Below are 12,579 nucleotides of genomic sequence, written 5' to 3'. Positions count from 1 at the left end.
TACCCCAGCAAGATCCGTTACTATACTGCCTTACTATTACTACCCCAGCAAGATCCGTTACTATACTGCCTTACTATTACTACCCCAGCAAGATCCGTTCCTATACTGCCTTACTATTACTACCCCAGCAAGATCCGTTACTATACTGCCTTACTATTACTACCCCAGCAAGATCCGTTACTATACTGCCTTACTATTACTACCCCAGCAAGATCCGTTACTATACTGCCTTACTATTACTACCCCAGCAAGATCCGTTACTATACTGCCTTACTATTACTACCCCAGCAAGATCCGTTACTATACTGCCTTACTATTACTACCCCAGCAAGATCCAATACTATACTGCCTTACTATTACTACCCCAGCAAGATCCAATACTATATTGACCTTTTTATCACCATGCTAACCAGACCCACTACCCCAGCAAGATCCATTACCATATTGACCTTTTACCACCATGCTAACCAGACCCATTACTATACTGCCTTACTGTCACTACCCCAGCAAGAACCATTACCATATTGCCCTTTTACCACCATGCTAATCAGACCCATTACTGTATTGGCTTACTATTGCTACCCGAACAAGACCCATTATCACATTGCATTACTACTACCACGTTTATAAGACCCATTATTATACTGCCTTACTGTCGGCATGCAAGCAATAATTCCTGCTAATGTTTGCTACTACTTCCTTCAACAGCTTTGCCAATATCTCCTTTTTTTTTATGGAAAAGCTATAGTATTTGCAATTATGCATACTTGTACAAATATATTGACTTGCACAGTCTGAATCCTGCTAAAACTTATGATTGATTTTTTTTTTTCTTAATAGTCAGAGATTTTTATTGGTTTTCCTTCAGTCTACAGGAAGCAGCCACTCTGTGAGAGCCAATGTCCAGCATGTCTTATCACTGATGAAGCAACACAATAAGGCCCTGTGCAATGAACGAGTACTCTGTGAACAGCCAGACGGTGTAAGGTGGTCCACTGATTCCGTTTCACCTTTAAACTCTTACCAGGAACTTTCAGAAGTTCTGTTCACTTTGGAAGACGAATTTGGACAGATGAGCTTGTGAGTTGAAACATTTGTTTCTCTGTACTTCGTAATCTAGACCAGAGCAAGAATATCCGTCTAGACCTCTCATTCTTGAAAAACATACAAATGTGTTGCTGAAAAAAAGGACAAAATGACAGAAACACCACATGATAAAGAGTTCAACTTTGAACTAACCAAATTAGTTACGTTTGCAGCAGCAAATGTTAATCTTAATAAGTGGATTTTCATTTAATAGTATAGTTCCTGGGTAATCTCTCATCTTGCTTATCCAGACCAGTGTTCATTTTGTCGACTAAAAGCTTTGAAATTTAGTCAACTTAATTCAGATGACTAAAATACGACTAATACGGCTTTTTAGTCAAAAGACTATGACTAAAACTAAATTGAGATTTGCTGCCAAAATAACACTGATCCAGATACGTTTCACGTTTAGAGGGAGCTGTTGCCAGTTGCTAGCTATTAAACACAAGTGAAAGATACATAATGCTATGTGCAACTATCTCATGGAAGTCATTATGTCTGAGGATTGGCTATGAGACTTTTACAGGAGTTTGTGCTGTGTGCGCTGTGCGCTGTGTGCTGTAGACTTTATTCACATATTATGGCCTCAACTTAGTATATTTGGATGCGGTTTTCTAATTATTTTAGGTTTTGAAAAACATTTAGATTTTCTGAAACATTGATATATTTTCATATATATAATATATTTTAGATATTTTCATGTTTTGAAAATACCCCAAAACAGTTAAAAAAAAAAAAAAAATGTTAACGCAAAAATATTAAATAATTAGCAAAAGCTTATCCAACAATCTTAAATAGAGGCCAAGGTTCCCATATTTCAAGATAATGCCCCATACACACATATTACACTCTGCACTCCAGAATTTCTCATAAAGGTTCTGACTATTTCCACCTCTACCATTTCTTAGAATAAAAATGGAGACTTTTGTTCATGAAGATTCCTCTACACGTACCTCAGTACATGTGATGGGATTCCAAGATGGACAGAAGCTATATTGTTTGAGCAGTTTAACACTGAATATTGGTCTCTGGCCACACGGAGGTGTTGCTAAAGCAGAAATCGCACACTTTCTTCTTGTCCTACCTCTTCATATGCGCAATGGGTGGTTTGATAGGCTGAAAGCAATTAAGACACCCATTGCGACTCAAGCTTATGCTTCTTCATTAGCCCAGAGGGGCAACCCAGGCCACATTAAAACTTTAAATAGATTAACGCTAAATGAAAGAACGGTACCAGGGAACTACAGCACTATAACCACTTCAATCAGATGAAGCAGTTACAGTGCCTACAGTAGCCCTTTAAGATTCACTAAATGTAATTAACATTTTTTTTAATGAGAGGTGAAAATTTGGTAACAGCTGCCCTTTAATATTTATATATTGCTAGGTGTTTCATTTATTTTGTCCACTGCACTCTTTCAAAACTTTATTTTCTCAAACATTGAGTGCCAAAACAACATTGCGCTGCCCTATAAAGCAAAAATGTAAAAAAAATCATATTGTTAAATAGACATTTCTGGAAAAGAATTTGAATGCACCCTTTAGTTCCAACCATAGACAGAGAAACATATTTCGGTTCATATAATAAATAGATGGCTTTTGTGTCTTGACTAGTGACCACCAAGAACTGGTGAAGCAGATCCAGGAGGCACGATCTGACCGACTTAAGGAAGACTTGGAAATTGAACTAGAGGCCTTGGTGAGGAAAATGGAAGCAAAGGCAGATCAAATAACCAAAGTAAGCAATCCTGAAACAAGCGTGGGTCATGGTGAAACCTGGCAAAGTATTAATGTGAACAGCCACTTCCCGGGATTTATAATCCTGTGTGCATCACCCCAAAACAGGGCTTGCACCATTCCAGGTTAACAAACTCCGGTTATTGTAGGTTGTAGCAGCACTTGTAGCTTATTCACTTTTGTTGTAAAACTGGCTTTATTTTGCCATGATTATTCAGCAGGGCATGTTGGAAACGGATGTGCTCCATTATAAAAGTGCCTCTCTAACCTTTAGCCAAACAAGTAATAAATGTATATGTTGCCTTTTGTTAAATGCTGTTTTTATTCTTTCACAAATGACCGCTGACATTGGCAGAGAGGTAAAAATACAACCAATGTTTCTGAACTGCATTTCTTAAACTATTTGTGCATCGTGGGAAAAGTAGGCACATCTGGGGTAGCAATGCTCTAGGCCAGTGGTAGGCAACCTTCGGCACTCCAGATGTTGTGGAATACATCTGCCGTGATGCTTTGCCAGCATTATGGAAGATCTAGTCCACCACATCTAGAGTACCGAAGGGTGCCTACCCCTGCTTTAGGCATTCAAGGGAAGTACTAGCAGCTGTCCTGTGCATGTGGCTTTTTTTGGTGATGTTACCACTTCCACAGGCCTTTCCAGTCTCATAACATAAATGTACAGTAAGTTAGGTTTGCACTTCTTTAATGTTTAATGAATTGGTACTCAAAGTACATGGTAGATCCTTATATCTGGAGAGGTATCTGTACATTACGTGACAGCCGAGATATGCAAATGTAGAAATAATAGGCAATTTGTTTATCAATATGATAGAATCCTTCAACATCAGAAAAGGTTTCATATTTTACATTCTTTATATACTTAAAAGTAATGGTGCGATTGTGCATATTACAAAAACAAAATAATTTTATTTCTACATTCCATATTTAATATTTGTGTCCCGTCTATTTCTGTTACAGCTTAAAAGGTTGGTAAGAGAATCAAGGGCCAGAAAGAAAGTAACCTATGAATCCTCAAAGAAAGACTCAAAACTTGTAAAAACAGGAAAGAAAACTAATGCAACAGTGGCAGGACCACAAAAAATCAATCCTGGAGAAAAAAGCAGGAAAAGCCTCCAGTTATTAAGGGATATGCAGACGCTACAGGCGTCACTTCGGAAAGAGGACATCCAATGGGACTGCTGAACGTGACGCAAACGTCAAATCTCAGGGAAAACTATTTATTCATCTTCCTCTCCACTGACTGCTCAACTCTTTTTATACACGTTGCCTTGACTCTTGTGTTTTTAAAATAAAATTTTATTTTGTTCTACATTAAATATAAATTGGAATACAAGGCTGCACATGCTGTCTCAAAAATGACTCCGTCTGCAATAAGAGAATAAAAAAAAAACCAAAGCTTTGACATACCAGGACCGGTTCAGGTAAGTATATTAAATTCTATTCTACAAAATGTAAAAAAAATGATAAGTAAATACACAGACTTAATATTATACAGACTTCTGCAACCGCACTATACAGGTTTAAGATAAAATCTTCATTTAGAAATAAAAATGTACTCTACATGAAGGATTGCCAGTACTTTGGCCGAAACAATGACCGGAATATTGGATTGTGAATTTGTGTCTACAACAGCAGAATTGGAAAATAAATCAGTCTTTTAGTTTAGCTAAAAAAAATAATTTTCTTTGAATAACTGACAATTTGCACTTTATTAAATAACCGTGTGTAAATAAAAAAATAAAGTAAAACTCCCTCAACATATATGCATTTTGCAGACAAATGTCAGTAATTTCCCATGATGCTATGGACCACAGCTTTGGCTCTTTCTTCTGACTGCAGCAATGCAAAACTTAAAGGGATCCTGTAGAAAACAAACCCGCTTTCCTGGCACTATAGCGTTTATAGGTCCCCACCTCCCTCGTGCCCCCATTCCGGGGGCTGACCTCTTCAGCCATTTACCTGAATCCAGTGCAGATGTCCCTCGGCGCTGGGCCAGGCTTCGCCCACACTCCTCCCCCGCCTATGGGGAAAATCTGACGCTGGAGGTCAGTGAGGACGTCCAGCGTCAGATAACGGACCAAAAGTCTGATTTGGATTCCGGAAACTCCCCCAGTGGCTGGCTGGTAGACAGCCACTGGCAGCAGACTTAGAGCTATAATGTAAACATTGCAGCACTAAGTGCAAAATGGTCACAGCGCCCAGACCACTTCAATGAGCTGAAGTGGTCTGGGTGCCTACAGTGTCCCTTTAATAAGGAATATCATAAGGCTAAGCTTCTATGTGCACGTACAAGTACAAGTGTGGTCATATATCCTAATATTACGTACAGATATAAGAATTTACATTATTTGTACGGTAGCATGAAGGCTGTAGCACCCAGTACGAGTTCATGCAACTTACTGTAAAGTATGTTTTGTCTTTGCTTTCTCCTCTCCCATTTATGCACAGCATATCAAGGGACATCCCCACCCCACTGTAGTCTCTCTAAAATTATTTTAAGCATATACCGAGTTCTTTAAAGTGCGTCAGCTGTATTTTCACGACAGGACGTCAATGTGACCGTGAGCATGCAGACACACAGTACAAAGAACAATGACTCTTTGATCCAATTTGCATTGTGCTCTTGTTTTATGAAAAGATTTGACTTTGCCTCATTCTGTTTCCTTTTGACATGGTTATTCATTAAACTGGTAACAGACTAAGGCTAATATTGAGAAATTTCAATGTATCTTTCCTGGTAATATAATTTATAAATATTTAAACTGTGTCTAGTTGCACTTTTTTAGCCTAAAATGTAATTTCCCAGGTCATTTGATGTCAATTCCCAGTTTGATGAATAACCTTGTTTGTGTACTTTGTGAGCTCTCAGTAAAGTGTTCTCCACTTAAACATGTAACTACTACACTGTAGAAAGCCTTACATACTGCTGTATGTTCTTAATGCTATAAAAAGAGTTGTGTGTCTATTTTGGTTTTATTTTCATTTAAGTTTTGCATCGGACAGATCAGGTTATTAAATCCTTTTTTGTATTATGTCTATAATGTAATGTATTTTTCTGGAACACAACCTTATGTCAGTTTGAGGACCATTTGTGTAAATATAAGTAAAAGCTGTTTTTTATAGAGAAAAGGCAGTGTTTACATTACAGCCTATGGATACCTCCACTGGCCACTCATCAGGTGGCTATTAGAGGCGCTTCCTGGAGCATTGCTGCACAGTATGTAGCACTGACATTCAGTGTCTCTACCCTCTGCATGGAGACACTGAACTTTCCTCATAGATTTGCATTGAGTCAATCTCTGAGGAGATGCTGGTTGGCCAGTGATGTGTTTGGCTTGTGCTGGCTCTGCCCCGATCTGCCTCCTTCATAAACTCAGCCAATCCAATGCTTTCCTATGAAAGCATTGTAATTGGCTCAGAACACCATTTCCGATGTCAGTTAAGCAGGCAGATCATAGGCAAAACCAGCAGCAGCAGACTGGAATAAAAGTAAGATTTAGCTTTATTTAGGGTGGCTAGATGGTGTTTTAACACTATAGGGTCAGAAATACAGGCTTGTGTTCCTGACCATATAGTTTTTCTTTAAATGATTATTTTAATCTCCTGTACGATGGTGCTTATCCCATGAGGAACATTTATTTATACTGAACAGACAAGCAAGTGGCTGACAATATTTAATGGTGAAATCTGATTTATAGTAATAGGTTTGTATGCAGTACGAATGTGCTTTGTGATATTATTTTATCGCTTTGTAATGTTATTTGGATTTTAAGTATGACATGTCCATATTGATTTAAGTTAAAACTTACAAAGAATGTAAATCCCTTAAAATGTAATGTATGTGCCTTGGGAGTGCACCATGTCAGTGATTCTGCTTCACCGACATAAAGAATGAATTGTGACCAGGTATAGCACCCTTTAGAACTGCAGAAGAGCCTGGAACATTGTCTTAGTGTTTGAGGTATGAAATCCTATTGAAACCTTCTGATTTTCAAGATTCTACCTAATGAGCAAGCATGGCTCCCAAAACATAAGCCACTTATTGATCCTTTTGGGTCTGAGTGTTTAAAAACCTGTCTTAAATAAACTTTAATTTATTTTATTCTACGTGGAATGCTTGGTTTGTGTGTGCTTTTAATTATTGGGACACTGTTTAATTGCAAAAATTGCAGATTTGTTTAAAGGTTATATATGCTGTATCGCACAACCAGAACTCTGTAAAGGTAGAGAGAATCCAGGTAGGTCTGAATCCAAAAGGTAAATGTAGAACAATAATGGAAGGTCTGGACTCATGTACCTCTAGTGTTTTTATTAAAATAACATTATGGTTGCAATATAGTCACCATGAAATGAAAATAGACTACTCGTAACTCCGGTTAGTCTTTATTTAATTAAGGCTGACTTACAGTACAGTTCAGAGGTTATACAATACAAAATACATACACAGTATTTAAATAAATTATGTTTTTTAAAGAATTAACATCTTAATTTTTTTTTTTAAATATTAAAACAATTCAGAAAAAAATCCTTTCATATGTGCTTTGACTTTTTATTTAATTGCATAGTCATAGTGTTTTAATAAAATTTTAGTTGGCAAATATATCACACAAACAAATGTATTTACCCAAGTGGTTATGAAAATGGGAGAATCCTTTGAGCGATAATAAATGGATGTTGACACCAAATGCTGAAGATCTCAAACAATGAACTGTTAAAGGGTTTCTCCAACCCATTTTTGTATGATATGGAATAATGCCTTACGGTATTATTCTATATATCCCCTTACCCCGGTCACACATTTAAAAATATCACATACATACTCCTACCACCATGACTACTTAACAAACAGAAGTGTGGCAGTGATTGGCCTTTCACTGCCCACTACTCCTGGTATGACAAAGCAGAGCACAGCTCCACCTTTACAATTTTTAACCAGAGGCTGGCATGCAGGAGACGGAGAATCTCTACTAAATGGTGAGTAAACTATTTAACAGCGATACTGCACCAACAGACCCCAGCTACCATAACAATTTCAATTGGTTGAAGTGATTATGGTGTCTTTAAAGATTTAGTAAATCACATCAAAATCTAGTTCAAATCAAGCAAATCCTGGCAAACAGTGCAAATGAGAATAACTAGAAAATTTACTCCTGTTTCCTCTTCTCTGGATAAAGGAATTTCAACATTTAATTTTATGTTTCATACATCACAAAATACATGTTTGTTAAATATAGGGATAGGTAAACATAACATTCAACATCTTGGTAGTGACAGTTCCCCTTTTAATGTTAATTTTAAAACTAGTGTTGTTATATGCCATTTATTTTGGTCCACCATCCGATGCATAGGATTTTGTTGTGTAGGTAAATAACGTTTGGATAACAGAATTGCTTAAACTGCATGGGTAGGCAACCTTCGGTACTCCAGATATTGTGGACTGCATCGCCCATAATGCTCTTGCAGCCAAAATGCTGGCAAAGCATCATGGTAGATGAAGTCCACAACATCTTGAGTGCCAATGGTTGCCTTTCCCTACCTCTGAGAATTGTGAATCTCCCAAGCATGAACAAAGTGCACTCAAGATGCTACCAACACAATCTGCCTTTTCAATGCTAAATTGGGTAAAAAAATAAAATAAAACCGAATCACAGGCAAAGCAGTTGTACCATACTTATATTGTATGTCTGAATACTCCTCTAGAAAGCGGACAGGGGGAGTATGTGCCTCCTTTCAAAAACAAAACAAAAGCAGGAGGATCCCCTCTTTAACAAATGAATCAACAAGTCAGTATTTATAGACTATATAGCCTTCTAGACATTATATATAGCCATGTGTAGATATTATAAGCAGGCCACAGCCAAGCTCATGCAATGAGTCTGATTTGCAATGTACAACATTTTCAGTATGTACTTTGTTTGCAAAATAGCAGACAATGTGTGTATGTGTATATGTATATATATATATATATATATATATGGGGGGGGAGAATATGATTGGCTCAGTAAGGTGCGGCTTACCATTCAGCATAGCCAATCAGAGCCAAGGCTTTCCCTTTAACACTTTGTCATTGGCCAAAAAATTAGTGTTTTGACAACTGTTTGACACAGTTTCAAGGAAAGCATTGCATTAGCCTGCAAATATGTCCCACTTCATTATTGTTGACAAATTTCTACACTGTAATACTTCTCATTTCCATGAGGACGCACATGTAATTAGTAGCCTAGGGATGAGTACAAAAATAGTTTAAACAATAAAGGCACCACGGATCATTAAGTATTAGAAATTATCTTCATTTAATTATAGAAGCCTGAGTATAGGTTACGATATAAAAATAAATAACATTTTAAATTTACAAAGCTCAGCTTCTTAAAATCCAAAGTGAATATATTCTTTGGCCAAGGATACTCACCCAAAATACTTGATGCTTGGATTGCACATGAATAAACAATGTCCCACTTGCTCAGTAAATAATAGTCTAATGGGAGTGCTCCTGCTGGTACAGTGATTATGTAAAACACGTTCAAGTAATCCGACTCAGGAATAGATGCGCTGGATGAAATTCTGAACCGTATCATTCATAATGTTAGCGGGAGAGGAATTCTAAAAGGAGATTTAATTTAAATATTTATGACAAGCTAGAATCTGACTTATTTTAAATGAGAGCAACAGATTCAATCAGCCTGGCTTTAAATTGGTGTCTATCTTTGCTAACCATACATATCAAAAGAGACTCTAGGCGGAACAAAAAAAATGTGAATGCTGTAAGCTCATTCAAATCATTAAGAAATGTCATGTAAAAGCTGCTTGCTTTTTCATTATAAAGCTTATCTTCAGATGACTACAAGTAAATGTCAAATGTTAAAGTCCCTGAAGTGTTTAATCTAGAAGGATGTTCATCAGCATATGGTTGCCATATCTACAATAGCTTTCAAGATATATATCATCCGATGGATGGCACATGAAAAGAGCTGCTCTGGAATATGTAGCATTCAATGCTGCAGCATGATAATCTATTAAAGGCACACTCCTAACGCTCTTTAGCTTCATGAAGTGCTTCATCTTTGAGGACTATGTCATATTTTTTCATTGTACAAAAAGGTGCAGAAATTGGCAGATTTATGCATTAACCTTTGTGCCCTCCCCCTTAGCTGTCAATCAGACTATTAGTCCTGCTACTTCCTTGTTGTTTATCTCAGTGGAGCTAAACTCAAGTGGCAGCCTTGATTTTTCATTAAGCTGCATTGGGAAGTGTCTGATTGGACAGCCACAGAAAGTCTGGGCAGGGTTAGAAGGGGAGGGCTTGCAAAGTCAGCAGCCAAGAGCTCTGCAGCTTTAGCCTGCTTTTTTCAGATATTCCCCAATGAAAAAAGGCATAATTACCGTAGATGCATGCATGTCTTCATTAGGCTATTTCTACTAAACAGTGATCGTTAGATTTGTTTTTTTCAATTTGGGCAGTGGAGTGTCTGCTTAATCAATATAATTTATTGGGATTCCTGCTTACTTTCACATTAATTATACTTCACAGCAGACGTTTACATGTATGCCCCTCCAGCCTAAAGTGAAGTATGTCCAGGAACACATGGGGGCTCTGACAACTGTACATAAACATTTAGCTGGCACTACAAAGTGATTGCACTGAGTATTTCAACTTCAGGAAGCAAGTTGAGGATGGAGGTGGGGGCTAGAATCACTCTGAAGGGTACATATTACCCATCACATAGAAACCCTGGTTTTAGTAAAGGCCACCAGTAGTCAATTGCACAAAGAAGAAAGTTTTTGAATTTAAAGTCTGTTTGCTTTGATATCCAGTCATAACTAGTGCTGCTCTGATAATTAGTGCTTTTTAAATTTCTATAAATTATAGAATTGCATAGTAATAGACACACAAACAACAATGTACAATATTTTGCATTGCTACATCTCGATAACTAATCTGATCCAGGCAAAGTTTACCCAATACACTCAGCACTAATTCTGGAAACTGGTGACTGAAGAAGCTCAATTTCTGGTCAGTTTCACCAGAATGGCTGCCTGTATCTTTGTTGGACACAGATATATGAAGTATTATTTTATTCCCTAGAAATAAAGCAACAAAGGATTTCACGGTGGAACTGTGAAAAGGTAAAGGCATTGTGGACACTTAGACAACAGTCTGCACAGGGGCGATGGACTGCGGAGAGCTACCCCTGTCTGATGAAGAGGTAGACCGATTGCTGATCTCTCTCTGAAGTTCTTCCAATTTTTTCTGGAGCTCAGCACGCTTTGCCAGTAGATCTTTACAGCGGTTGTTGAAGGCATCCTGAAAATATAACAGACACATCTATTGTATGTGTTTACTTCCTATTATTTTTATATAGCCTCTACTGCTAAAATGTACAAACTTCCACTACATGTCTACTGCCCTCAAAGTGTCGAATCCCACAATGTCTAGCATGTGAATGCAAGGTATTTGGGGATCCCACACCCAATATTTAGGACGAGGTGGTCCTCACGATAGAAAGTGCATTAAAAAAAAATGCACAACTTCAACCCATATCCAAAATAAAACATCACAGAATAAATGTACAGTGTTTAAAAAATAACACAATGATATACGTTGTAGCTGAAGTGCTAATGTCAAGGCATGAGACGTACACATGCACCCACCTCACACGAATATAACTTAAATGCTATTGTCTGCCAAGTACCCTGTGATTTTTGTATGATTGTCGCTCTATCAGATATAAAAAGCTCTAAAATTTTAATTTTACTCTGCTCTACCCACCCACCCTGGTTCCTTCTAACTATATAGCATGCTCTTCCAGCTGTTTGGAACCACAGCCAATCACCTCCCCATTCCCTTCACATGCTATCAGCTGCTGCAGTTTTACCATTAACTCTCTCTGCTATCACATACAAATCCCTCTGCTACCTCTTGACTCATCTCCCCAGTTTAACCTTTAGATTGTAAGCTCACAGGCAGGGTCATCTAGCTGTTGTATCAGTCTGTTCTTATTGTGTTTGCCTTTTTCCCAATTGTACAGCGCTGCGGAATTTGTTGGCGCTTTATAAATGCCAGTAATAATAATAATAATAATAATAAAAGAGTACCGGTGGCTTTGTTCCTGGGTTCCACCGTATGTAGTATCCAGCCCACAGCTCCAGGTGTCTTGTGCTGGCCACCGGGTACAAGACATGATTAGAGTAGTTCACATACAGCGGATTGGTAAAATCTTCAAGTTGGCTGTTAATGAAAGACCACAGGGACGCTGACTCTTGCTGGAGACCCTTAATAAAAAAAAAAAAAAAAAAAAACTTGAATCACACCAAAACAGTGTCTTTCACGATATCACGCAGTAAAAGTGCTTAAATGTCATCAATAAAATGTTTCCAGAGGACCAGCTTTGCAACCCAGCCATGCCCCCTCCACATGGAGTTGGCTTCCCAATCTCTCATGTATATGTTGGCATAGCTGGGGGTAAACCTAGCCCCTATGGCTGTGCCTGTTTGCTGTAGGCAAAAAATATCACATAAAAAATTATTGTGATATAAAATTAAACATATACTATCCAATAAAAAAAAATCTCTTAAAGTGTTTGGATCATAAGCAGAAATTATAAAAATATAAAACATCAAGAAAAAAAAAAAGAAAGGTTCTCGTACTGAAATAAAAATAGCTGCTTTATCAGGTATCTATTATTACATTCATTTAACAAGTCAAACAAAAATAAAATAAAATATGGAAATCCACAAAAG

The 12,579-nt window shown here is 37.5% G+C and overlaps 2 protein-coding genes across 2 annotated transcripts in view; one reads left to right on the top strand and one right to left on the bottom strand.

The window, feature by feature from the left end:
- Nucleotides 1-5,538, top strand: part of CEP57 (centrosomal protein 57) — a 30,267-nt gene extending 24,729 nt beyond the window's left edge. Inside the window, exons 9-11 of the mRNA XM_063430560.1 lie at nucleotides 869-1,080; nucleotides 2,701-2,824; nucleotides 3,799-5,538. Of these exons, the coding sequence (XP_063286630.1) occupies nucleotides 869-1,080; nucleotides 2,701-2,824; nucleotides 3,799-4,023 (561 nt within the window). The 3' untranslated portion in view covers nucleotides 4,024-5,538. The remainder of the gene's footprint in view (nucleotides 1-868; nucleotides 1,081-2,700; nucleotides 2,825-3,798) is intronic.
- Nucleotides 5,539-8,823: 3,285 nt separating this feature from the next.
- MTMR2 (myotubularin related protein 2) overlaps nucleotides 8,824-12,579 on the bottom strand; it is a 38,742-nt gene continuing 34,986 nt past the window's right edge. Inside the window, exons 13-14 of the mRNA XM_063430546.1 lie at nucleotides 11,935-12,111; nucleotides 8,824-11,143 (exon numbers count right to left, since the gene is read on the bottom strand). Of these exons, the coding sequence (XP_063286616.1) occupies nucleotides 10,985-11,143; nucleotides 11,935-12,111 (336 nt within the window). The 3' untranslated portion in view covers nucleotides 8,824-10,984. The remainder of the gene's footprint in view (nucleotides 11,144-11,934; nucleotides 12,112-12,579) is intronic.

The sequence above is a fragment of the Pelobates fuscus genome, chromosome 1 (assembly GCF_036172605.1).
Source record: "Pelobates fuscus isolate aPelFus1 chromosome 1, aPelFus1.pri, whole genome shotgun sequence".
NCBI lineage: Eukaryota > Metazoa > Chordata > Amphibia > Anura > Pelobatidae > Pelobates > Pelobates fuscus.
Note: the sequence above shows the minus strand (reverse complement) of the source record. Positions and strands in the feature narration are given on the sequence as shown.